At 36.5% G+C, this 25761-nt stretch overlaps 1 protein-coding gene across 4 annotated transcripts; it reads right to left on the reverse strand.

The window, feature by feature from the left end:
• Window positions 1-1044: 1044 nt before the first annotated feature.
• On the reverse strand, window positions 1045-19976 carry LOC114252615 (uncharacterized). Of its 4 annotated transcripts, none has more exons than XM_089729161.1 (6): window positions 18574-19976; window positions 10487-10683; window positions 9764-9903; window positions 8575-8637; window positions 7423-7553; window positions 1045-4705 (listed from the first exon to the last, which is right to left on the reverse strand). In XM_089729161.1, the coding sequence occupies exons 1-6, from the start codon at window positions 19267-19269 to the stop codon at window positions 4673-4675; spliced, it is 1260 nt and encodes a 419-aa protein (XP_089585287.1). In that variant the 5' UTR covers window positions 19270-19976; the 3' UTR covers window positions 1045-4672. The 4 variants fall into 4 exon arrangements, with proteins under 4 accessions (XP_089585287.1, XP_089585290.1, XP_089585288.1 ...); XM_089729164.1 differs by lacking the exons at window positions 1045-4705; window positions 18574-19976 and adding exons at window positions 14856-15161; window positions 18187-18568 and having other exon boundaries at window positions 5593-7553; XM_089729162.1 differs by lacking the exons at window positions 1045-4705; window positions 18574-19976 and adding exons at window positions 14856-15169; window positions 18187-18568 and having other exon boundaries at window positions 5593-7553.
• Window positions 19977-25761: the final 5785 nt, after the last annotated feature.

The raw sequence follows: 25761 nt of genomic DNA on the forward strand, positions 1-25761 counted from the left end.
TCTTAATATGCTTTTCGGTATTTATGGAAACTGAGTCTTAAAATAGACGCAACTCTTTTTAATGTTCTCATGGCCCATCTGATGTTAAGTATTACCGTAGCCGATAGATAGCACAATGAGAATACCACCACTCACATTGAGACATGAGGTCTGAGTTATCATGACCTTCGGAAAAAGACGGCCAGAGCATTTTTATGCGATGCGACTGTCGGAGTTCGAATTCCGCAGGCAAATACCAATTTTTCGAATGAAACACGTAGGTACTTCAAAATTATTCACGATAGGCTTCCATGGTGAAAAGGAATAACATAGTGTAATAAAAATGAAATCCGCAATTTTTTTTATTAAAGTTAGCGAGCCTTGTGTGCCCTCACAAGTAGGTATCACCACCCCCGCCTATTTCTGCCGTTAAGCAGTAATGCGTTTCTGTTTGTGTAAAGGTGGGGCAGCCGTTGTACTGAAAAAGTAAGCTTGGCTCTATCCCTGGCATTGCTGAAGTCCATGGGCGACGGTAACCACTCACCATCAGGTGGGCCGTGTGCTCGTCTGCCTACAAGGGCAATAAAAAAATTAAAAAGACATGAGCTGTCATGGGTTCCGGACATCATTTAATTTTAACGCCAGATACCGGCCGTGAACTCATCCAATCGTCTTAGCAATAAAAAAATCTCAATTTTACTTTATGACGGCTGTCCCACTCTTAAAACCAAAAAAGTCCCTAGTTACGGTTAAAACAAGTAGCCCATGTGATATTTCTACATTACAATCGTTAATTACTCAAATTATAGTTTTTGACCTTTTGAGTTTTATTACATGATGTTATCTATAAAGTCATTCGTGAAAATGGATTATTTACGCATTTCCTTAAAAAAACAGTACCAGCAAAGCAGTATAGTCCTAATAATCTTATCCTTTAGGTTATTCTAATACCTATAAGAATTATAGTATTAGAATAACCTAAAATTAATTAGTATAAGCCATTAATAATATAAATAGAGTATTCATTAAACTTAAATTTTGGCATACTTTTGAAATAAAAATGCATTTATGTACTAATTAATTTATTCAATCTCGTTTGATATGACTCATATTTGGCTAAGGAAACATATAGCTTGCTTTCAGATCTAATTGGGCAACAATTTTAACACTGACAACAATTGACTTATTACTATGGATATTTAATTTTCACAATGTTCGAACAACAATAATATAAAAAAAACACCTCTTGTTATAAATTTATCTTTAGTTATTTGCAAGATTGAAATACTTTCGCCGCCCCGGACTCACTGGAGAATGAGCAGACAACGTTTCCAGAGTATTACTACACCGAGATTCTACAATAACCAATCAGCATAGACTAATTAGGGGCGTAGTGTAAGTCCATACGAGTTGGCTTCACGATCACCTACATATTTCTGATGCAAAGTAGAAATACGTTCTATGTGCTTAATGTGAGTTTTATAACGTTCTCGATAGGGTAAAAGTTACTCAAATTTGTATACATTTGGAACAGCGCCCCTAGTGACAAACGTAGACAAACGTTCCAACTCCATACAAATTTGACTTAACTTTTACGCTATCGAGAACGTTAAAATACTCGCACTAAGAACCCTGGTAGTGAAGTGTGAGAGCTGTTATACAATAGCGACTCACTTGCACCTCATATCTCAATTTACTTTATAAGATGTCTATGAACATCGGCGATCACGTAAGACCAAGGGGGTCGTGAGCTAGATCACCTGTCTACGCAATCAATAATAATAAGATAAATAACTTTGTACTGTATTTTTTAAATATACAACATTTTCGTATCGCAAAATCTTGTACTCGTCATACTATGACTATTTTTATATTTTATTAGAAAGTGGTTTCGGAATAAATACATTTATTAGACAATAACATTACTGACTAAAGTGCCTTAGTTGCCCATACGTAAGTAGCTAACAGGATTATAAATTTCCTCATGTTTTAAAACTATTTCCAATAAATTAGCCTAATAATGAAAATAAAATATCACTTTAAATAACTTATAACTCATGGCAGTGGTGTAGTTTAGTGGGGAAATATGCATAATTTTTGACTTGACACAGAACGATACCTAATATAAAATGAAAGAAAGAGCATAATAGAAAATAATATTAAACATAAAACTTGAGGTATCACACATTATTACGTACGTTATAACATAATACTGCTATGTAGCTTATTATTAAAGGAAATCATTTCTAATCTATTTATATAGTTTTTTTTTCATACAACGAGTTCTGATAAATTGTATCATTTAGTTTTGTTACAAATTCTTAAAAACTACAGATTACATATAATTTAGATATATAAGTAAAATATTTATTCTTAAATCAAATTTTAAAATTCCTAAACATAAAGTGAGGATTCCAATAGTTGCCGTGTAATTATTAGGAGCTATAGTTATAGTTTAAAATTAAGTTTTTGTAAAAATGTAAATAATTATTATAAATTAAAATGTAAATTATTTAAAGCCTTAATGAGAGATTACACAAACATCTAATATTATAGTAGTAGTACAGAATAAATTGAATCACTAATAAATTCATCATGTCCGAAAACCATTTATCATTCTAATGACTACAGCAACTATGATGATTTAGACTTACTTAAACGTACATAATAATATACCGCTGTACTATAATTACTTACTATATTTGAGATTAATTACATTAATGCGGTTACAATATATGACAATCGTTAATAAAGTATCATGCATTTTTTAGATTTTCAATTCCTGAAAATAATTGAGGTTCAACTCTGCTCGCAGATAATCGAGTACCTAGCTCTGATTACATACATAGAAATAATTTTACAGAGTAATATCTATTGCGGAATATAATATCGATTGATTCTATTCTATACGTTTATACTTATGTTGAAATCGAGCGAAAATAGGGCATCCGAAAATGTTGATTTTAATATCGATTCACATTTCAGATAATTAATATTCCGAATAGCCCGTCCGCGAATCGATTTCGAATATCGATTTTTAAACTACACATCGAAAGGTAACTTCGGCGATCGACACGTCTTAGTTATCATAGCCCGTACATTATTACAACATTAATTCACTCGGTCATAGGTCCGGTCTTTCACTTTACACTACACTAAAACACAGTTCGTTATCTGTAATCGCAGGTATAGAGTAGAGCGAGCGGTTATTAGGGTCGCCTGCCCGATGCCACTCGAGCCCGCACGCACACGCACGCACTCGCACGCACCCACACGCACACACCGACGCCGCCGACGCGACGCACTCGCCGCAACGCGACCAGAGACAAGCGGCCTTCTCTGGACACGCGGACAGGAGCGTGTCCGAGACGCATCGTGGACTCAATGTAGTTCGTACCAGCCGCACTATCCTTGCTCATTTAAATGGTTGTAATATTACCTCTAATGCAACGACCTTGGACACGTTCCCTCCATAATTCGATACACAGATCGGTAACGTTTGCAAACAAAACAAAATCTTTTCAAAATCTAACAGTGAAGTTTATAGAAAAATCAAAAATACACAAATTCACAAAAGGCGACCCCACAAAGTGTTACTCTCACTTCATAAAGGTCTTTTTATAGCTACATTTTTTTTTTTGTTTTGTTTTTAAATATATATCCTCTAACACAAACTAATAAATGACTAAAAACGATATCAGTACATAAATAAATTAAGCAAATTAACTACGAATAAACACATATCTACCAACCATAAACGCTTTGGATTAACCGTCTGATTTGCAATAATTTATTATAATCAGACTTTATGCTGCAAAACTCAATTTCTCAGCCGCGAGCCGTGCACTTTACTTAATCAAAGCTTCATTCAATTTATCCCTGCAACAGTTTATTCACAATAGTTCTGACATGTTAGAAAAATTGTACAATTATTTAGAACTAGATTTGTAAACAGATTGTTGTGGTTAAGTCCGAGCAAATTCACTGCGCTCAACACTGTCCAGACAAACAATTCCGTTGTAGCTATTCTCTTGCTGTGCGTAAACTCAGCCTATAGATTTTTTATTTACAAAATATAACAAGCAAAACAGACGTCGTCCAAAACCTACTATTAATTTTCCTCACAAAAAAACTAGATATTCAAAAAACTAACATTAATTTTCTTTACTCGAATCAGATCTTTCGTGACAATCGCTTTCAGAGTTCCGCAACACGATGAGACAAGCCCAATATACTCAACACGACGGAATTTGTATCTTCGCCGATAAATTCAGCGCAAGCGCATATCAAAATAATTCTTAAAAAATCCAGGGTTAATCATTTCGATCGGCAATAATAATACTAATAATAATATAGTAGTACTTCAGTGACGAAGCGACTGCTTTATACCTTTCGAATGACACGGCGTTAGTGCGCTCCATGTTAACAAATTAAATCAAAATACTAAAAAGTTTAAATATCGACATAAAGTTAATCAGTTTTTTTTTTTTAAATAAGATCCTTAGTATCTATGGCATTTGTTCAGTGGTAGAGTACAGGCGGCAATGTCGTTCAAAAGGCTATGGGATCGCGTGCGTCGGCCGCGCGGCGTGGCGTGCGTGTGTGCGTGTGCGTCGAGCCGCGTCACGGGCGCGCGTGTGCGTGCGCACTAGACGCGCGCTCACGGCACGAGGTCGGGCAGGCGCCCGCAACCCTAGGGGCGTCCGCCGCCCTCCACGCTCACCACCTGATCAATTAATTACATATTTACACACAAACGCTGACGAAGACAATGTGAACACTTCACATTTCTCTTATACCATTATAGGTGTTAATTGAGGCCGTCAGCGTAAAAGTGACCTAAGCTTACCATAATTAGATTATGAATTTACTTTCACATGGCTACGTAGCCAAAAACAATTCGCGCAAAATCAATGTTTACAAAGCCATCTGTTACCTATGTGTGAAACTAGGGATAAACCATTTTTGCATCAAAATGTATTGTTTTAAATAAATTGCAATATACGCTGACGGTATAAATTTAAGATCAGATCTCATATAAATAAGAGGCGCTTCGCTTTCAATACAGTTTAACCCGTCGGAAATATCTGCGAACCTGGCTTAATGACGTCATGCAAACTAGAGAGATAGCAAAAAAAAATGCGTTTTCGTTTAAATTTTTTAAACCTGTATGTACCCCGAAGAATTTATTAGTATGTTTCTTAGGGCGTCTTTTTGGCCGGACAGGTTGAGTTCCTGTTTGGCTATTCTCAACTTTTTTTTAAAGTACGTTTATTTCCTTGTGTCTACTAAATTCCGCTCTGCACTATTTATAGTCCTACCCATCTTACAATAAAACACTAAATAGGTAGTTTATTAATTTGAAACAGAGTGAACAGACAATAAACAAAAATGACATTACGAAAGCAAGAATAATACACGTGCGTCGACGCTTGCGTTGGCAACGGTACTAGTTAGGCGTGGGGAAGCGCATTTCAACCGGGTGCGCAGATATTTCCAACGGGTCGTACGGCCATACATTTAAGTTAATAAAAAACTTTCTATTAATTTTTTTTATTATTCATATTTGAGGCCATCAGTGCAAAAGTGGCCTAACCCCCAATTTTTATATTCAAGCTTATATGATGTATATTGGAATTTATCACTACATAGTATAAAACAAAGTCGCTTACTCTGTCCCTATATCCCTATGTATGCTTAAATTTTTAAAACTCTGCAACGGATTTTGATGCGGTTTTTTTAATAGATAGAGTGATTGAAGAGGAAGGTTTATATGTATAATAACATCCATTAAATAGTGGAGAAACCAATAATAAATTACAGTTTCCGGAGCGAAACGAGGACGGGTCGCTAACTTAAAATATAAAAAATTTTGATGCAAAACCGGCCTATCCATAGTTTCACCCATAGATAACACCGGCCGACATCATTTTCCTTGTTAAAGTTCTGATTATTTTTTTCCACTAATTTGGTAGTGCTGATCACGAAATTATACCTCATTTTATCGTATCACATCAGGTTTTTAAAAAAGTTAAGATATTGGCTATTTTAAACTTTTTGATTAAAATAAATTAAATTTTAGATTTTGGCGCTCTTTTCTCGAATTGTGCGACCTCTCATGAGGAAATATATTAGTTGCAACAACGACACACCCATTCGAAACAGGTTTACTTGCAAATAAACCTCTACAGTTACTTTGTTTATAAAATTTTTACTGAAATTAGTGTGTTTATATAAAAAAATCTTACGTTTTACTTTTTACTTATATACAAAATTTCCATGCTTCTTGTGCGAGTGGGACAGTAGAGCACGAGACAAGCACTACGTACAAAAACAATGGAATCCTCGTAAAAATCTCAAAGTAGGAACAAAGAACGTTACACGAAAAAATTTAATTAGTCCTGAAAAAATTTTACTACCTCTGCTTCATATCAAACTCGGTATGATGAAACAGTTCGTTAAAGTATTGGATAAAAACAATGCTAATTTTGAATACCTGTGTAAAAAATTTCCAAGATTATCTGATGCAAAAATTTAAGAAGGGAGTGTTCGATGGACCGCAAGTCAGATCTTTGATGGCTGATGAAAAATTTGATGCCACAATGAATAACACTGAATCAGATGCTTGGCTGGCGTTCAAAGATGTTGTCAACAATTTTCTAGGAAATAATAAACATCCCGACTATAAAAATAAGGTTGCAAACTTATTGGATAAGTATCAAAAATTGGGGTGTAATATGAGCATAAAACTCCACTTTCTAGATTCACATGTGGACTTTTTTCCTGATAATCTTGGTGATTACAGTAAAGAGCAGGGAGAAAGGTTTCATCAGGACATAAAAACTATGGAGACAAGGTACCAAGGTCGATGGAATGTGAATATGATGGCTGATTACTGCTGGTCACTGACACGTGATGTTACTGAAGATACTCACAAAAAAACTACACCCAGACGTAATTTTGTCGCGAAACGTAAAAGATGTCACTCTAAATAGTCCTGTAGCATTGTTTAGACTCAATGTTTTCTTTGTAAATGTTCAAATATATGTTTTTGTAATATGATTATTGATTTTTTCTTTAAATTTTGAAAAGAATGCTTTTTCCTTCTTTTAATAAAATCTGATGTGATAGGGCAAATATGTAGGTGTTTTTGTGTTTAAGATAGTATAAATTGGTGATATTTGTGGTTCAAATACAAACAACTTTCAAAAATTTTTCATTTGTCGGCCGGTGTAACAGATAGCTTTGTAAACGTTATTTTGGGCGTATTGTTTTTTTTTTGCCTACTTAAATTAAAATTCATGAAAATTCAAGCCTAATTGCCTCCATACTGACTGACTATAGTAAGCATAGGCCACTTTTGCGCTAACGGCCTCATTTCAAGCGCTTAACTTTTCACACGTATACTTCTAATACGGACGTTATTAGCTGGTTGATACGTACTTTCCGCTCCTTATAATAAAGCTCCTCGCTCTCCTTGTCGCAGAGCAGAAGCACTACGGCCCCGAACAGGAATATGGCGGCTCCCCACCCCACTCCGTACGCCCAACCAAACTCCCAAACTGACCGGTTACCTGTAACATAACATTATTACATAGCCCACTGAGTTTCTCGTCGGATCTTCTCAGTGGGTCGCGTTTCCGATCCGGTGGTAAATTCTGCGAAGCACTGCTCTTGCTAGGGCCAGTGTTAACAACACCCCGATTTGAGCCCCGTGAGCTCTCCTACACGTCAAGGAGAAGCTGAAATAGCCTCTCAAGGCTATCAGCATAGGTAAGAACGAAAACATAAAAAAAATCTCTGAAGGGGGACATCCTCTTGGCATACTTGGCATAATATATTGTGGTACGATAAATGGATGAAAGCAGAGGTTCTAAGTAGTATGAAGAAACTCCGCTCCGGTTGGAAGCGGTGCGGCGGATAAATTCCCGATACTGCGGACCGAATGGTAAACAGTCGACGTCGCCCAAAACACGTCATTACGGATTCTCCCGATCCACTAACGGTGGTTTTAGGTACCTCAAGCACCGGTCACCGTCCTCGACGACCCGTCGCTTGCGACGAAGGGCTCGACGAGTAAATTAACCCATAACACACAGCCCACTGAATTTCTCGCTGGATATTGCCAGTGGGTCGCGTTTCCGATCCGGTGGTAGATTCTGCGAGGCACGGCTCTTACTAGGGTTCATGTTAGCAACAACGTCAGTTTGAGACCCGCGAGTTCACCTACTAGTTCAGTGAATCCTAGAATAACCCCTAGAAGTTACTAGAATAGGTAGGGAAAAAAACGAAGACGACGGGATTATCTCCTGGAAATCCTCAGAGCACTAAATTACAATATTTAATTTTACATATTTTTTATTAATCTATTTCTAATTTATTAATACAAAGAAATAAACAAAGCGAGATCGTTTTTTTTCGGTTTGTATTCATTTAGTGTTCATTTTCTTTTAAAGGCACGTTAATAATTTTACATTAGGTATATATAAATACGTAAAGAAAATATCATACATTTATTAAAAATACCTTACCACACCATATCTTTAGAATATTACAATTGAAAGAAAATTTTAAAATAAAACGGAATTCGCTTACCCAGATTTAATTCGGCCGCAAAGCAAACCGGGTAGATGACTAATGCTATCAAAATGCACATCACTGAAAATATAAAACAGATAATTAGTAACACACGCATTTCGCAAGTCGTACAAATAATTAAAACTTACTATGTTTTACGATCAAAACTTAAGTCGTCCGTGACCGCGAAAAATGCAAAGTGATCAAAATTAAATAACATTATTATCGATTTCAGTGAAAATATCAGCTCTCCGGATTCAATCCGTTCGAAATTAACTGTTTAGTAATAATAGACATCTATCTGAATCAACCAGAATTCTGATTATTCAGCTATTATGGATTATTACTTAAATTAATAACCCAAACAAATACAAGGGTTGGAATTAGAATTTCCCTAGTTCCTTTTACACTTCATTCTATATTTATTAGTTAGAAATGGAAACACTATCTTGTTCAAGAAAATCTCTAAGGATGCCAGTGAGCCGCATTAATTTTTTATTGTTTCCTCTTTGTTTTTTTTTGTTTACTCTGCGCATTTAGTTCAATCGGTTTTTTTAATGTAATAATAGTCCCTAAACTAGTAATCGTTACGCTGCCTTGTGTCTTCCATTACCAATCAACTTTCACTAATTCATTATAATTTTTAAGAACATTTCTGTGAATCCTGAGCAATGAAATTTAAAGAATCGAATTTCACCCACATCCAATGGAATATCGAACGGGTCTTATTTTTCAAACACATCTAAACACATATTATACCAGGCAATATAGTTTATTTAAAACATTTATAATTATTAGATTTTCTTAAGTAGTTAAAAATTTAAATGAAAAATTTTAATTAAACTTAAAATGGCTTAGGTAATATTTATTGATTGCTTTGTTATCTGGTTGGTATATGTATATTCATCATGAAAATTAGTAAATCATGACGTAGAATTTAGATCAATGATTCTCAAGCATTAGGTCGACAATTTTGTGTATCACCACATTTTATAGGCAAAGTTATAATCGTACTATTTTACACGATGTGTTATAGGTCAGAAAACAAGGCTTCTAGGCATACATTTTTCTTTGTGTGCCGTCAAAATTTTTAAATCGCTCAAACTGTGTTTCGTCAATTAAAAAGTTGAGAGCCACTGATCGAACACAAGCTAAATTTGTTGTCACTTATGTTGATATCGTAAGCCGCGTATACGTGGATACGTACGTGCAAGGGCCATAGCGAGCACTGCGAAACGGTAGTACCGAAACTTAGTGCGGTGATCAGTGGAGCGCAGTCCGAGCCCGGTCAACAGAGCCCCGCACACATCCGCCGCTAGCGTCGCCACGCACAAACCAGCCGCGGCCCTGTCCAACATCACACGTAAAACCTCAACTCAACTATCATCAATTACATAAAATAAAACTATTGTGACTATTCTGTGACAAAATGTAACTATTCTGAGAACTCACAGCCTACCTGGTGTTAAGTGGTTACTGGAGCCCATAGATATCTACAACGTAAATGCGCCACCCACCTTGAGATATGAATTCTAAGGTCTAAAGTATAGTTACGACGGCTGCCCCATCCTTCAAACCGAAACGCTTTACTGCTTCAAGGCAGAAGTAGGCAGAGTGATGTTACTCACCCGTGTGGACTCACAAGACGCCCTACCACTAGTAATTAATTGCACAATATTACACAACATTATAATTGTTGCGGATTTGATTTTTTACACCATGTTATTCGTGGAATTCATTCGTGAACATTTGTTATGTACGTATTTCATTACAAAAATTGGTACCCGCCTGCGGGATTCGAACACCGGCTCAGTCGCATCGCGACATCAATATACATCTACCAGTCGTCTTATCTTTTATGTCACGATGCTTTCAAATCTGTGCTGCGTTTCTATTTCTCGACATCATATTCATAATTGGCTATACTGACTTGATGTATGGGGCTGGTCTCGCGGCGTAGCATCCCGGCTGAGCTATAATGTCGAAAGGCAAGGGTGTTGGTGCGATTGGGTCGATGCAGTGCATAAAAAGCCCCTGACGCCAGCCGGCCGCCATTAGCCAGTCCGCTGATGCCAGTCCAAGCACCATCAGAATTACAACCAGCAAGCCACATATTAGGGCGATTACCTAGAATAAATTAAGAAAGTTTCTATATGATAGATGTTTCACAACTACATTATTATTATATATGTGTTGGGTTATGTGTTGCTTAAACGTAAATTTTACAGGAAATCTTAACCCTCAAACACAGTCCACTGAGTTTCTCGCCGGAATTTCTGAGTGGGTCGCGTTTTCGATCCGATGGTAGATTCTGCGAAGCTCTGTACTTGCTAGGGCTAGTGTTATCAATGTTACCAGGTTAGAGCCCCACATACTCACATACACGTTCGGTCTACTATGACCCTTCGAGGTCACTAAAATAGGTAAAAAAAAATATACAAATACAATTTAAAATTGAAATAAAGACAAGGTCATGAGCTCTATGTCGTTCGGTTACATTATACGCATTCCAAATATTTTTATCTCATATTTAAATTCATGTAGTTAAGGTTGTAGGTCATGAAAACAAACTTTCATTCAAATTCAGTGAGCTGTAAGCTAGACTACCCTACGTACAACAATAACAATAACAATTGTTTTTTTAGGAAATCCGTCTTGCGTGCTGTTTTGCCCAGTTTAAATATTAATAGGTCAACTACGACCTCAAAAAACTTCGCTCTAGTAAAGGGCGCGTTCTTTGAGGTCTCACGGATACGTACGTAGCTACCTATGCCTACCACACTGTCTATTACTGCCACGAAACAGTAATTCATTCTGGTGGTAAAAATTGTGGAAATATGATAATGATGTAATGCCGTTTTTTTGGCAACGGCGATCTGCTTCGACTGACGAATGACTGCTGTAAAGTTAGCATTTAATTGAACCATATAACATGGCTGAAAAATCTGACACATCACATCTGACATCATCCGTGCGTGTGATTGATGATAAGTCTTAGAATTTATAATATGATGTTTAAATCATATAAAATTGCAATAATTTTTTATATTTCGATTTATTACCATTTATTTTTGATTATTTTATTCTTGGAGATCGATTGCTAGCTTATTGTTTTGCATCTTAATAGGGATGTGCCATCCGGTATTCTATATGACAGCTATGACACCATTGATCCGTTTGGAGGAGAAAGGAGTGACTAATGTTAATTTGGTCAAAGAAAAAAAAACTAACATGAAAGAGTTTGCTATTAGAGCAACATTTAAATCAACAAAATGGACGAAGTTTATTCTCAGAATTCTACAGGTGCTTTTCAATTATTAGCAGTGGGGTACAAAGTGGATATTATCCGGTTTTAGTGATAGTTTGGTAGCTGAGGCCATATAAGCGTTTTAGTGGTGGTAGGGCCTTTAGAGGGTCCGGACGGGTAGGTACCACCACCCTGCCTATTTTTTCCGTGAAGCAGTAATGCGTTTCGGTTTGAAAGGTGGGGCAACTGTTGTAACTATACTGAGACCTTAGAACTTATATCTCAAGGTGGGTGGCGCATTTAGGTTATAGATATCTATGGGCTCCAATAACCACTTAACACCAGGAGGGCTGTGAGCTAGTCCATCCATCTAAGCAATAAAAAAAAGAATAAAAAGCGTGGTTGAAAAGGAACTGTTCTGATTTTATCATAACTGAAGATTGTATTATACTCCCCACCTTATTTCACTTTATTGGGTCATTTAGAAAGTATTATTTATATAATGCTCTAAGCGCCATGAAAATTTGGACAACCTAAAATGTTCCTTTAGATTTCAGTAGCGAGCCGTCCTATAGAAAAAGTGCGTCTCAATCGATAACTGGCCACAACTTCAAAGGAATTAAATAATGGGAATAGAGATTATTTTGAATGGAGCTATATATTCATAAAACGTTATATTTGTGTAATTTTTTTTTAAGTTAAATGTGTCATGTAGAAAAGAAGTAGATAAAGTAGTCCAAGCATGAAATATAGTTGGTTTTTAAAGATATATTTTTCTATTTACAGTTTTAAAAATGTGCTAATATATTATTATCTAGCATGTCTATTGTAGACAACGAAAGATAAACAACTTTGAATAAAGAATGATAGCTAAATAGATAATGCTACATTCAGCTTAATTACATAATATTAGCTGTAAAAACTGAGTTAAAACAAAAGAAATATAATTATAACTGTACCTAATATTTTTTTCTTGGTGTACTTAATTATTCATCATTCGTCATCGAATCATATTACGGAACAACCAAGGTCAACAATTCTATCACCATATTATTATGTGACTCATATATTATGTTCCCCTCGATACTAAACATTTCCGGTTTGTCACGATTAATGAATAAAAGAATCCTAGTAAAATTTATAATTCTATAATAAGATTTTTTGCTGTATACGTGGACAGCAGATGACCTCACGGCCTACTGGTCCTTAAGCGGTTACCGCAATATTGATATAAACCACACAACGTTAATGTCACCGTGCAATTTGAGTCAATAGGTGGCGGCCGTGGAAACTATTCAATCAGAACGAATAATTACTTTGCTTTGTTTAAAAAATAGGTTGGATGGATTAGGGGGAGAGAGAAGCAGTTCGAGAAAGACGAAGTCACATTCTTCGAGAATGCTAGAATTGCAAACCACCGTGCTGCACTCTAGACGTATCAATTTAGAGATACGAAAAGTTTTCGTATCAACTCAAGAACTAACTTGTCTTGAAAAGTGCCGGGATGCCCCGCCTCCAAATCGTTTGATATTAACCTGGTTAATCCCGGCGAATATAGTGTTCACGTATCGATTTCGCTCCTAGTGAGTGTTCACGAAAAACCTGCTTGGGATTTATAATAACCTGGTAATTTTCGAACCATTCCCAAGCCCTGACGACAGTTGTTTTGAGGAGACGGATCGTCGCGCTTCGCTATCAGCTGATGGCGGTCCCCGCGGCTCTATGTCCCGTCGGGAACTCCGATCGATGACTACTCCCCGCGCCCCGTCCCTCACTTCTAGACACCACCCACCTTTCACTTTCCCGTTTTCTTTCCCTTCAATAACAGTACGTCAGGTTGTCGAGGGCGAGGTGTCTTAACTGCAGCATTTTCTTTTTCGTAAACCTTGTGATCGTTCTGAATAAACTATTGATACGTCAATTTCCTTCGATTTAATGAGACTTCGCAATCCACGTAATATGAATGTTGATAGTCCGGACACAAAAGTACCGAGTATTTCTGCTGCGCAATCATGGCATTTCGATCTGAAGAACGGAAAGCTTTTTCCTGTGTAACTCAGACTTCTATGATCGTGACCACTGAACCATGTGATCCAAGTTCAGGTAAATTTGGGTTTCGACGCCTGGATGTACTGTTTGTTATCTCGCACGGAGATATGCGTCCGTTACGCACACAAGAGAAAATACTGACTCAGGGTCGTGAAATGTGGAACGTATATTTATTGTTTTTCCACAACGAATCGATGACCAATTATATTTATTATCATCCTTTAAAAACACCTGCTCAGAGCTCGCCTGCCATATGGTAAACCCAATGATTAAATATTTGGTTTATTGAATGTTATGATGATCTGTGCTTGAATCCACAATGAAAACCGGCCTATTGGAAATTGTCTATGAAAAATTTATGTAAATGCTATATAATAGGTCGGTAATTCTCTATTCAAGATTTATTTCCCTTCGAAATCTTGTCTTTCTTTAATCGAATTATTGAAGAAACTGAACGAAAGCAATATGAACTATTAAATTTTCTGCTTTTGTTGAAAAATAAATTTTACTAATCGAATTGTCATATAAAATTGCAACAAACATTTAAAAAAGCATTTAATAATATAATTTAATTAAATTTAAAATAATTTAATAATACCGGCGAAAAGTGCATTTTTTTTTCTTTCAATCTTTTTTTTTATTGCTTAGATGGGTGGACGAGCTCACAGTCCACCTGGTTTTAAGTGGTTACTGGAGCCCATAGACATCTACAAAGAAAATGCGCCAGCCACCTTGAGATATAAGTTCTAAGGTCACAGTATAGTTACAATGGCTGTCCCACCCTTCAAACCGAAACGCATCACTGCTTCACGGCAGAAATAAGCGGGGTGGTGGTACCTACCCGCGCGGACTCATAAAAGGTCCTACCTTATATCTCAAGGTGGGTGGCGCATGTACGTCGTAGATGTCTATGGGCTCCAGTAACCACTTAACACCAGGTGGGCTGTGAGCTCGTCCGCCCATCTAAGCAATAAAAATTAAAAATAAAATAATTTTGATAAACCTGTGCAATTTGATTGGCCGGCATCTCGTCTTCCTCGGAAGCAAACTGTGGCGGCGGCGGCAGGACCGGAGGTGGGAGGGCGCGCGGGAGAGTGCGATGCCCGCCCGGACCTGCGCCCGCGCGCCCCTGCATGCGCTCACTACCCACCCGCCACGACACCGCACTCACACCTCACCAAACTTCACCACATCACACATAAGACGCTTCCTTGATTTTAGCGCACACAATCACAGCACCATAATCAAATTTCAAGATTCAATTCAATCGGAGATGGGTGTTTCAAGTGAATCGGGGGTCGTCTGCTTACTAAATTACTTCAATGTGTAGAGGCATATGTATTATTAATTTTTAGTCCGGCTCTTAAATTTTATGTACAAAAAGCATAAATATAAATTATACTATTAGTGAACGTATTTAAAAAGAAATACAATTAATTCAAAAATCTCTACGTTATTGTTATTTAATTAAAATTATTATGTAATCCGGTTAAGATGAAAAGATAATTGTCAGGTATCTATCTAAAAGAAGATTGCACGTATTCCACTCAATTTACGAACATGGAACAGATAATTTTCTGACTACGCAATAAGTACGCATTCATTATAGCAAATTTTGAAATTGTTATTGTACAACAAATTAATTATAGCAAATCTTGAAATCGTTATTGTACAACAAATTTCGATACAGCTTTCAAAAAAGTTTTATTTTAGTTTTATTTTATATATTACAGTTTGTCCATAAGAGCTGTTGCGTACAACACAAGCCACAACACAAAATGCATTGGGAATTACCCCTTATTAATTTAATAGAATATTTAAGTATTTCATAAATTATAAAGGATTATTATTATAGATTATTTGTTTTATACTTCACATTGCATAGCCGCTAATTATTACAATACTAGCGACCCGCCCTCGCTTCGCTTCGGAAACATGAAATTTTATTATTGATTATTTACGACATCAGATTAGAAAACTCAAAAATAACAGTATTTCTCCAATATTTAATGGATGTTATTATACATATTAACCTTCCTCTGCAATCACTCTATCTATTACAAAACCGCATCAAAATCCGTTGCGTAGTTTAAAAGATTTAAGCATACATAGGGATATAGGGACAGAGAAAGCGACTTTGTTTTATACTATGTAGTGATAGTGATATATAAGTTAACATTTAAAGAGAAAATTATGTATTAGTAGTTATTTATTTACTTGCCTTCAACAATTATTTACAAGGCTTGGTCGGTACAACATTCGGAGGCAGCTCAATAATTAACGTTTTTCATGTCAAACTCCTTGAATATAGGTCACCGCCGCCATGCCACCACACCGGTTTATTTAAAAAAGAACCATCAAATGAGGTCGTTTGTTGATATTTACGACCTCAAAGAGCAACGAGTTTTACCTACAATGACATAAACGTAATAGGGATGATACCGAAAGTTTCATTCTTTACAATAATTTACTGGCAACAGACATTCAAAAGACACTCTTTGTGGAAAGAGAATCGAAATTAGTTGTAAAAGTAATTGATATGAATTTTAAGAATTATTTATGGAAGTGAGTGTGGAACTGAGCAAACCTAGTTATCTGTATCAGACACTTTAATGGCGCTGATATCCTTAACCACAAAGTGAATGGATTCATCAAAAATTAAGTCCCTACCACTAGATGTCAATGATTTTTTAATTAATATAAAAAAAAATTTTTGTCCACTTAAGAAGTTTTGATGTCATTTGTTAAAAAAGTTGCGTCGAACAATGTGTAAAATGTCTAACTTGTTTGTTTTCTTTCAATCCGGAAATTGATCAGAAAACATACACAAATAATAATTGTACTATCCATACACTTCGCTGCATCGTGCGGGTTACACAAAGATTATGAATACGTTTCAAATCTCTCTCTCTCTCTCTCTCGCTTATACGATGATGAATCATGTGCTTATTAGATTTAAGATAAATGGGGGATCGAGTCGATTTTTTTTTGGAACTGTACCATTTGTTTTTCATCATTCAAAGGATATAGCCAAAACATTTAATTACTTGACGACCTAGGATTGAACTGTATATTCCTTCTAAGCAAAATTATTGATTTTATTATTTTACTAGCTGACTCGACAGACTTCGTAGTGCCTCAATCAAGAAATAAAAGATCTAAACTTTTGTATAAAATAAACTTAAAACAAACAAAAGGAATCCATCCGACGGGGGCACATCAAAGTGAAAACAAAATTGTTATTTTTATTTCAGTCTGAGCATTTTCATATTTATTTACCTTTTAAGCCTTCTCTGGGCTTCCACAAATAATTCAAGACCAAAATTAGCCAAATCGGTCGAGCCGTTCTCGAATTTTAGCGAGACTCACGAACAGCAATTCATTTTTATATATAATATAGAAGATAGAAGATAGAAGAAGAAGATAGATAGATAACTTTTATAAATTTATTGTGACGGTAAGTGCGAAGTCAGGCATTAAAATCCGGATATATGAAATTTCAGTGCCTACAGTCTTTAGATAGAAAACTTAATAATTTTTTTGTGAAACAACCTAGCTTAGCTTAAATCGATTTGGATATTTTACACAAATATAATTTATAGCCTGAATTAACACATAAGACACTTTTTACTATGGTAAGTGACCCGAGCAACGCTGGGTGCACATGCTCATTCGGCAGTGTGTTCATTAAAATTTGTTCGTGATTTTAAATATCAACGGATCTCAAAATTGGCGATCACGTTTAAATTCCATACAAATAATACTATTATGTTTATCGCCGCCTCCAATACCTACACTAATGTATATTTTATAATTATTATATAATATGTATATTATTATGTATATTTTTTTACGAAACCCATTTTATCTAATTTTGTCACTCTCACAACTGAAACTAATCTAAAATAACATCTCATTAGTTGATATCCTTCACAACATTAAAGCTATAGAGCGTACCAAAGAAATATACACATAAATGAACGGATGGCTCATATAACATTAGCCTCCTCCTTCGGCAGGCGGTCGGGTAAAATACAACCTTGATGCTAACGATGTTAAATATCTATCTCTTATTTTATACTTATGCTATGTTAAAAAAAATCTGCTAACAATAAAAACAAAAAAACCAAACATTCTTATAATATTGTTTTGTTTTCAATTGTTTTTAATCATTTTGTTATTCATTCAACAATAATTTCTAAAAAAAACGTATAGGTCTGTGTAGTTTTTGGTTTCCATTTGTGTAATTTGCGCAGTAGGTTGCGCGGATAGTACACACTTCAAAGGCATCAATATTATTCTTACAACAGCTTAATCGAAACGCCGTTTCTTACATTGATTCCGAAGTACTTTTATTCTTACTAGGAGTATTTTATGAAATTTGGGGATGAATAATTTTATAGGAATTCGGGACAGGGACGTGTACCGTTCGATAGGCGTCGTACGAACGATACGACGAATGGCGCGGGACTGCCGCCCTCCCAGCTGTCCCGAGCTTCCCTCACACCCCTCGGACGACTCAAGACTTTTACGCCCCACAAATTATAACTTTTAATCACAAATTGTAGCCATACATTTATTAGCCAAAATCTCTGCAAGGACTTCAACATACCATAAGTTAAATATAAAACAGAGGACACCACTCCGATATTTACTTATTTTTTTACATAAAATACATAGTTTCTTTATTTTTAAATGGCTGCAGTCTCGAATGATCACACCTGAGTGATTTGTAAGCGTGGTACTGGGGGTTGCCGTCGAGGAGGTCGACGTGATCGTGGACGACACCAATCGGTCACAGTACTAAGTCTTCGAAGACATTCACTTCGCGAAGGTATTTTGCATATTCTTCGATTATCGCGAACACCAAAAGTTGTCTTCATCCTATCACCAGGCTTGGACGTGTCGTACACTATTTTAGGACTCTCGATAGTCTCACTACGAGGTGCAATTTTGTATTTAGCATTGGCAAGTGCCTTTTTTATCCTGTTAAGTTTTTTAGAAGCTGAGCTTTCTTCTTTTACCTCAAAAGATGTTTCTCTGGGAACTATAGTAAATTGTCCGGCACGACGATGGTTAATTGTCTCGTTCTCTTGACGTTTAAATAAAATTCTGAACCTTTCAAGCATATTTGGTGGCGGATCGGTGTTCGTGCCGATAGTACACATCTGTGGTCTGTGTCGATCGTCTTCTTTAGTTGCATAACCTGATTGAGCAGGGAGCGTTGCTGAACACCTAATTTCCGGTTCATCTTGTAAATATGAGATTTGAAGGGTACTTATGCTTAGCGGCTGTTGAGGTGGAGGCCAGAGGTCCCTTGTGGGCGGTACTGGAGATGGACGTTCTCCGAGCATCCGGCGAGCAAATTCACCCGGTTGCCAAAGATAACTAGCAGTCAAGTTACCGTGTGTATGCATCACGATTCACAAGACTTCACTAAGGATGGCGAGCGATTGCTGATAATCCAATACTAGGTATAGCGCACTTGACAGTTTTCACAGAACACTAACCTAATACTTTCTAAATTAGATTAGGAATGGCGAATAATATTCTTAATAGTACTAATGAGGTGTGAGGGTTATTCGGTTATATAAACATGTTTACAATTTGCAACTTGTTTTTTCTAATTTACTTGTGTAATTAAATACGCAGTTGGATAGTCTATCAAATTATTATTCTAATTTTGATTGTCGTTCTTTAAATTTTACAAAAATAACCCACCAGACGTTTTCAGAATAAATACATATTTAAAAAAAAGTTTTGCTCCTTAGAAAACTTAGTTCATAATTTAGAAAAAAACAGCCCGTAATAATCTATAATGTACATCTATAACGCACTCCACATTATAAAGTAAAACTAACTGCGTAGGCCATTGGTTTTACTTAGAACTATTACCCAATCTTATACTTTTGTGCTTATATCTTAAACAACATATTATGATTTGTATTTATTTATTTATATTAAATATATGGATTAGTTATTTTACAATTTATGTACGTATTCTGCAATGATAAATGTATGTAGCCATTGCGTATCTATACATTTTGTAAACCTAGCCAATTTTTTTTTCCCTACCTAAGTTTAATGGTCTAAAGAGACCATATCAGCGTCACCGGGCTAGTAGGTGAGCTCACGGGGCTCAAATCTGATACAACCGCTAACACGAATCCTAGCAAAAGCCCTGCTTCGCAGAATCTACCACAGGATCTGAAACGCGACCCAGGGCCTAGTGAAGGCCTAGAAGGCCTAGTATTTCACTAAGTATTTCACCAATATTATTAACGTAAATTCAGATGCTCAGCAGTCTCTTCAATCTTATATTCGCTCAATGGTTGTCTGGAAGAGATTGATTGAAGCAATAAGACTTCCAACTTTACTTTTGCATTTTTGTGTTCTTAATATATATATCCTTTTCTAAGCGTTTAATAAACTATACCTCTAATTATCACTTATTCCGTTTCGCACTTTCACGATGCAGGTTATATCAAGGATAACGTAGTGTATGAAAATCATACGCGAAAAAAAATCATTCGCAAAATTTCTAAATCACATTGCCATAAATAGGAGCCACAACAAGAGCAATAAAGATAGAACCCTGTTAAAATATTTTGACCCTAGCGTTTGGGTTACATTCAGTGGCGGATTTACCCTAAGGCCCGGTAGGCCCAGGCCTAGGGCGGCCAGATTTAGGGGCGGCCCCAAACGTGTCAAAAAACTTATTATAACGTATGGCGGGCGGACTGCACTGCATGGTGCAATATATACCGCGTAAAACTATTTTTTTCCAAGTTTCTAAATCTATTTAGATAAAGGTTGACAATAAAGTAATTTCATTACATAGTCTATATGGTGGATGCTGAGAAAGGGACGGCTGATGACTTGGGCCTAGGGCGGCCGAGACTGCAAATCAGCCACTGGTTACATTGTTTAAATTCGTCGTGAATCGAACGAGTATTGTGATTTGTGGACAACCTACCATCAGTCTTTACTGCAGTATTTACTTTTGTTTGAGGGTTCAACAGATATGAATCTGTTACACTTGCGATAGTGATGATGTTTATCTTGTAGCGACACTTTCACACACTTTTTTTTTATTGCCCTTGCAGACATAAGCAGACGAGCATACGGCCCACCTGATGGTGAGTGGTTACCGTCACTCATAGACTTCAGCAATGACAGGGGTAGAGCCAGGCCGCTGTCTACCACTCTCGACAAGCCTCGTTGAAGAAGGACATGTCATATATCGTCAAACATACATGAGATACTGTATGATTGACATTCCTGTTCAGGAACGTTTCACTGCATGGCATGAGAAGAATGATATTATTTGAATATGCGTTATTTCCTACCTTTAATGGCCTTGTTATGGTAACAGTCTCGATCATTGTAGTTGATGCCATTTTCTATGACGATCGACCTGTGAAAAACCATAAGTACATTTAAGATATTAATCTCAATATAATAATATAACATTAACTAATAATATTACAAAGTAATCAAGTACGTAATTCTAGGTTGAATACACTATGATAAACTGTTATCATAATTAATAATCGGTGTCTGTGCACAATTTCTTCTTCTTTGAACAACTTTTTCATTATCTAATGGATTAAGAGCAGAATCAGTAATTTGCAATATGCTGCTCATTGTGAGGAGGTATCTGACTTTGTAGTTGTAACCACTAGGGGCATGATATTTTTTAATACTTTCTTTAATACTGAATATTTAATACATTCTTAAGAAATATATTTTTAAATAATAATAAGTAGTTCATATACATTATATTAAAATAACTTAAAATCAAAAATATTAGTAACAAAATAATATACAGCATCTGTTAGTAAAGATGTAAATTCAAATTAAAATGACTCAGTGCTTCAAGGTAAAAAGCATAGCTGAGACCTTGCTGCAGTGACTCACATAATATTATGAACAGTCCAGCCTCCTCTCAATCATATTCAGGTTGCTGTTGGGGCCAACCCAAACTGTAATCACTAAGGATGCGCATCGCTACCCCACTGCTGTTAAGGTTTTAACACAGTAAATTTAAGCTTTTGCAAACATTTCTACGGTGCTACAGAGATAAGACAACTCTACCAGCACCCTGATACATCATTACACAAAATGTGGGTAACAATGTATAACATTTTTGCGAATTAAACTCACATAGTAGTGCAGTCAGTATACTTGAAATAAACTAATGTAAACTGTACTTTTTTTCTGTTGTAACGCATTAATATAATCGGATCCTGTGTACATATGGAAAGCAGGTAGGCTTAGGAAAAGATTGGATGAGGCAGTCTCCTCCCGATGATGGTTACGGGGCGACTTAAGGGGGTTGAGACTGCGCCGCACGCTACCGTCACTCTAGCGCGCTGGCACCAGGAGGACGGGACGATGCGTCGGCGGCTGCGGACTGCGATGCGGTCCGCATTTTCGTCGTCGCTGTCGTCGCCGAACATACTGTGGAAGAGTAACCCGGTCGGCGGTGTATCGCGTTCCGAACGGCAGGCTGGTTCTGGCCCAGCGGGGTATCCTGGAACACCAGCGGCATCGCCCGGGCGGCCTGGTAGGGCCGCCGTACCGCGGAGACCGACGTCGTTGGTGGTCGACTATCGCCTCGCCGACCCGTCGGTCGAGCGTCCTCGGGGTGGCGCCGCGTGTCTGGTTGTAGTGTTGACCGCGGGAACCCCCCTACTCTGACCGGGTTTTGACCCCGGACGGAGATCAGACGTCGGTTGTAAGAGTGCAGGGGAGTCGTGGGTGAGCCCTAAAATTCCTTGGGCCGCGGTCTACTTTCAACACCTTGCAGATCGTTGAGTCCCACATACCCCGCGCGCCCCCTAGGCGCGGGGACCTCGTAGGAGGTTCAGCCCCCGGCCCGAAAAAAAATATGCAAAGATTGGATCCTAACTTCAATGCTAATTCTGTGTAATTGATACAATTGAGGTTGTTACTATTTATTTATTTTCCTGAACTGTCCCTTCAAAGCCCAGCTACCGACATCTATGAACAAATTTTGACGAGCAACCCTCTATTACTCTACTAGCAAGTTACCTTTTTTTTATGATTGAAGGATTACTGGTGGCCCGTAGGCCTTTCCAGTTTCACCAGGACAGGTAAAATTACCTACATTCTAATACATATTTATCATTTTAACCAGATGAGCCCAACTACTATTATCAATTTAGCTGTTTGTAGGTGGCTACCAGGTAATATGGAACAAAAAAGGTAACCAACCGATCAACTGCATTAAGGGAATGTTCTATACTTTGAATTAGACCATGATTCGTTTGGCAAAAAATATTTATCTTTTATTAATTTTAATAATAATAGCCATGAACATTTTTACGACAACCCTATTGGTACATATGTCTTTACAAACATATTTTATTTATTAAAATAAAATTATCACCTGGTTATCAAATTGGGAAAAGTCATTCTTACTGGGAGCCAGTGACGTAGCGATAAATAAAGTAAAATAAATTAAGTCATACATTCAAGCTAGGCTTTAAATTTGAAACAAAATTATAGTTGAGTAAACAAGACAAGATTTTAAAATGTAAGATGATCATCTAGAATTAGTTCAAAAGATACCCATTATTTAGATATATATAGATGTATATTTAGAATGAAATAATTAAAAACATGCATTTTTTTAAAACAATAAAAGGTTAATTTAAAATATAGTTTCCAGTGATCGATTACAATAAAAAATATGCAGCAATTTTTCATAAAAACAGTGGCAGCTGGTACAGAAAAATAAATTTTCTTAAATTATGAATGGCAAATAGAATTTATATAAATTAAAGGCCACAATAAATTTAACTTTCTGAGTGTAACTATATTTACCTACCTTGATACAGACATAAGTGGTGTTTGGTCAAATTTGCTAATAACAAAACAAGCGTATGTAACATCTTAGTGACAGCCTATTTTATTTAACTAATGTTGACTTGAGTGACAATTTGTCAGAATAACTTTGTTTCATGTTTAAAGGGTCATAATTGTATTGGTGTCGCATTTTCTCAATAACCCTACATAATTATTTTTGCAATATCACTATAAAATTAATTTACTTTCAAAACAAAATTTACTCACCTAGATTTGTTTCCAAAATACTAACTTGACAGTTTTTTGTCAACATTAAAATAACATTAAAGTTACATACGCGGTCGACAAATTTATCGACTTTTTAAAAGTAAGTTGTATTATCTATGAACATATTAAGTGTATAATCTGTGTCTATGAACTTAAATGTTAAATCAAGAGGTACTTTTTGGCGGGAACGCGAGAAGTGAAGTTGTGTGATTTGTTTTATTTTGTCTATTTAGTGTTTCTTCAGGTTTAAATGTGTAGTAACGGTGGTTTATTAACTGTTTAATATCTTTGAAAGTGCACAAATGTGGGAAAATGAAACAAAGCCGCTGGACGCAACTTCTCGGGATCTTCTAAAAAGTCCACTGAAAAAATCTTAATAAATGACCACCATTTTACTAAGATTATATTTCATTCCATATCATCTCATTTCATTTAATTTCATCCCAGTTGATTAACGTCTCAAATTAATCATTTTTATTTCATTTCACTCCATATTATCGTTTTTCATAAAAATAAGAATATAAATTAAAATAAGACATGACTTAAAGGTCTTAGTTACCAGGTCATAAAATCACATAAAATGATAAATCAAGAGGGACTTTTTGGCGGGAACGCGAGAAGTGAAGTTGTGTGATTTGTTTTATTTTGTCTATTTAGTGTTTCTTCAGGTTTAAATGTGTAGTAACGGTGGTTTATTAACTGTTTAATAACTGTGAAAGTGCACAAATGTGGGAAAATTAAACAAAGCCGCTGAACGTACCTTCTCGGGATCCTCTAAAAAGTCCACTGAATAAAGCTTAGTAAATGACCACCATTTTACTGAGATTATATTTCATTCCATATTATCATTTTTCATAAAAATAAGAATATAAATTAAAATAAGACATGACCTAAAGGTCTTAGTTACCAGGTCATAAAATCCCTTTAAAAAAACAAATCAAGAGCGATTTTGGTTTTGATTTTTGAGGCTCAGTGAATTTAGCCCCTCTTTTTTTGATTTTCGGATTGTTTATTTTTTATTATTTGTTCGTCGTTTGTTCGTTAATGTTCGAATGTAAAAATTGTTTGTTCGTCTTTTATTTATTTATAATTAATTAAACAAATGATCACTGGTGGTAGGACCTCTTGTGAGTCCGCGCGGGTGGGTACCACCGCCCTGCCTATTTCTGCCGTGAAGCAGTTATGCGTTTCAGTTTGAAGGATCTTCTCAGTGGGTCGCGTTTCCGTTCCGGTAGTAGATTCTGCGAAGCACGGCTCTTGCCAGGGTTCATGTTAGCAACGTCGTCAGGTTTGAGCGCCGTGAGCTCACCTACTAGTTAAGGTTACGCTGAAATAGCCTCTCAAAGCTTTCAGCTTAGGTAGGAAAAAAAATTACATCAGCCCGTTAAGTTTCTCGCCAGATATCAGCAGGTCGCAATTCCGAACCGCTAGTAGATTCATTGGCGAAGCAGCTGCCCATGAATTGTTAGGTCTGTTCCAGCGACGCTTGGACATCTGTTAGCAAATCCCTTCCCTCCTGGCTGAGCCTTTGCTCGCCCACGAAACTGAAAAGTGAAACTGAAAGGTGAAACTGAAAACGCCTCTGGGCCACCAGTAATTCTTCGTCCATCCTTTTTACCACCAATTTTTACCTTTTCCACCAATACTATTTACTGGTGGTCTTGTGAGTCCACACGGGTAGATACCACCACCATGCCTATTTCTGCCGTAAATGTAATGCGTTTCGGTTACAAGGGTGGGTGCAACCGGTGCATTGTGTTGCAATGTCCGCAACCAAGCCATTAATTAAATTTAACAAAAATTTGGGA

This window comes from Bombyx mandarina, chromosome 08 (assembly GCF_030267445.1).
Source record: "Bombyx mandarina strain Sakado chromosome 08, ASM3026744v2".
Classification (NCBI taxonomy): domain Eukaryota; kingdom Metazoa; phylum Arthropoda; class Insecta; order Lepidoptera; family Bombycidae; genus Bombyx; species Bombyx mandarina.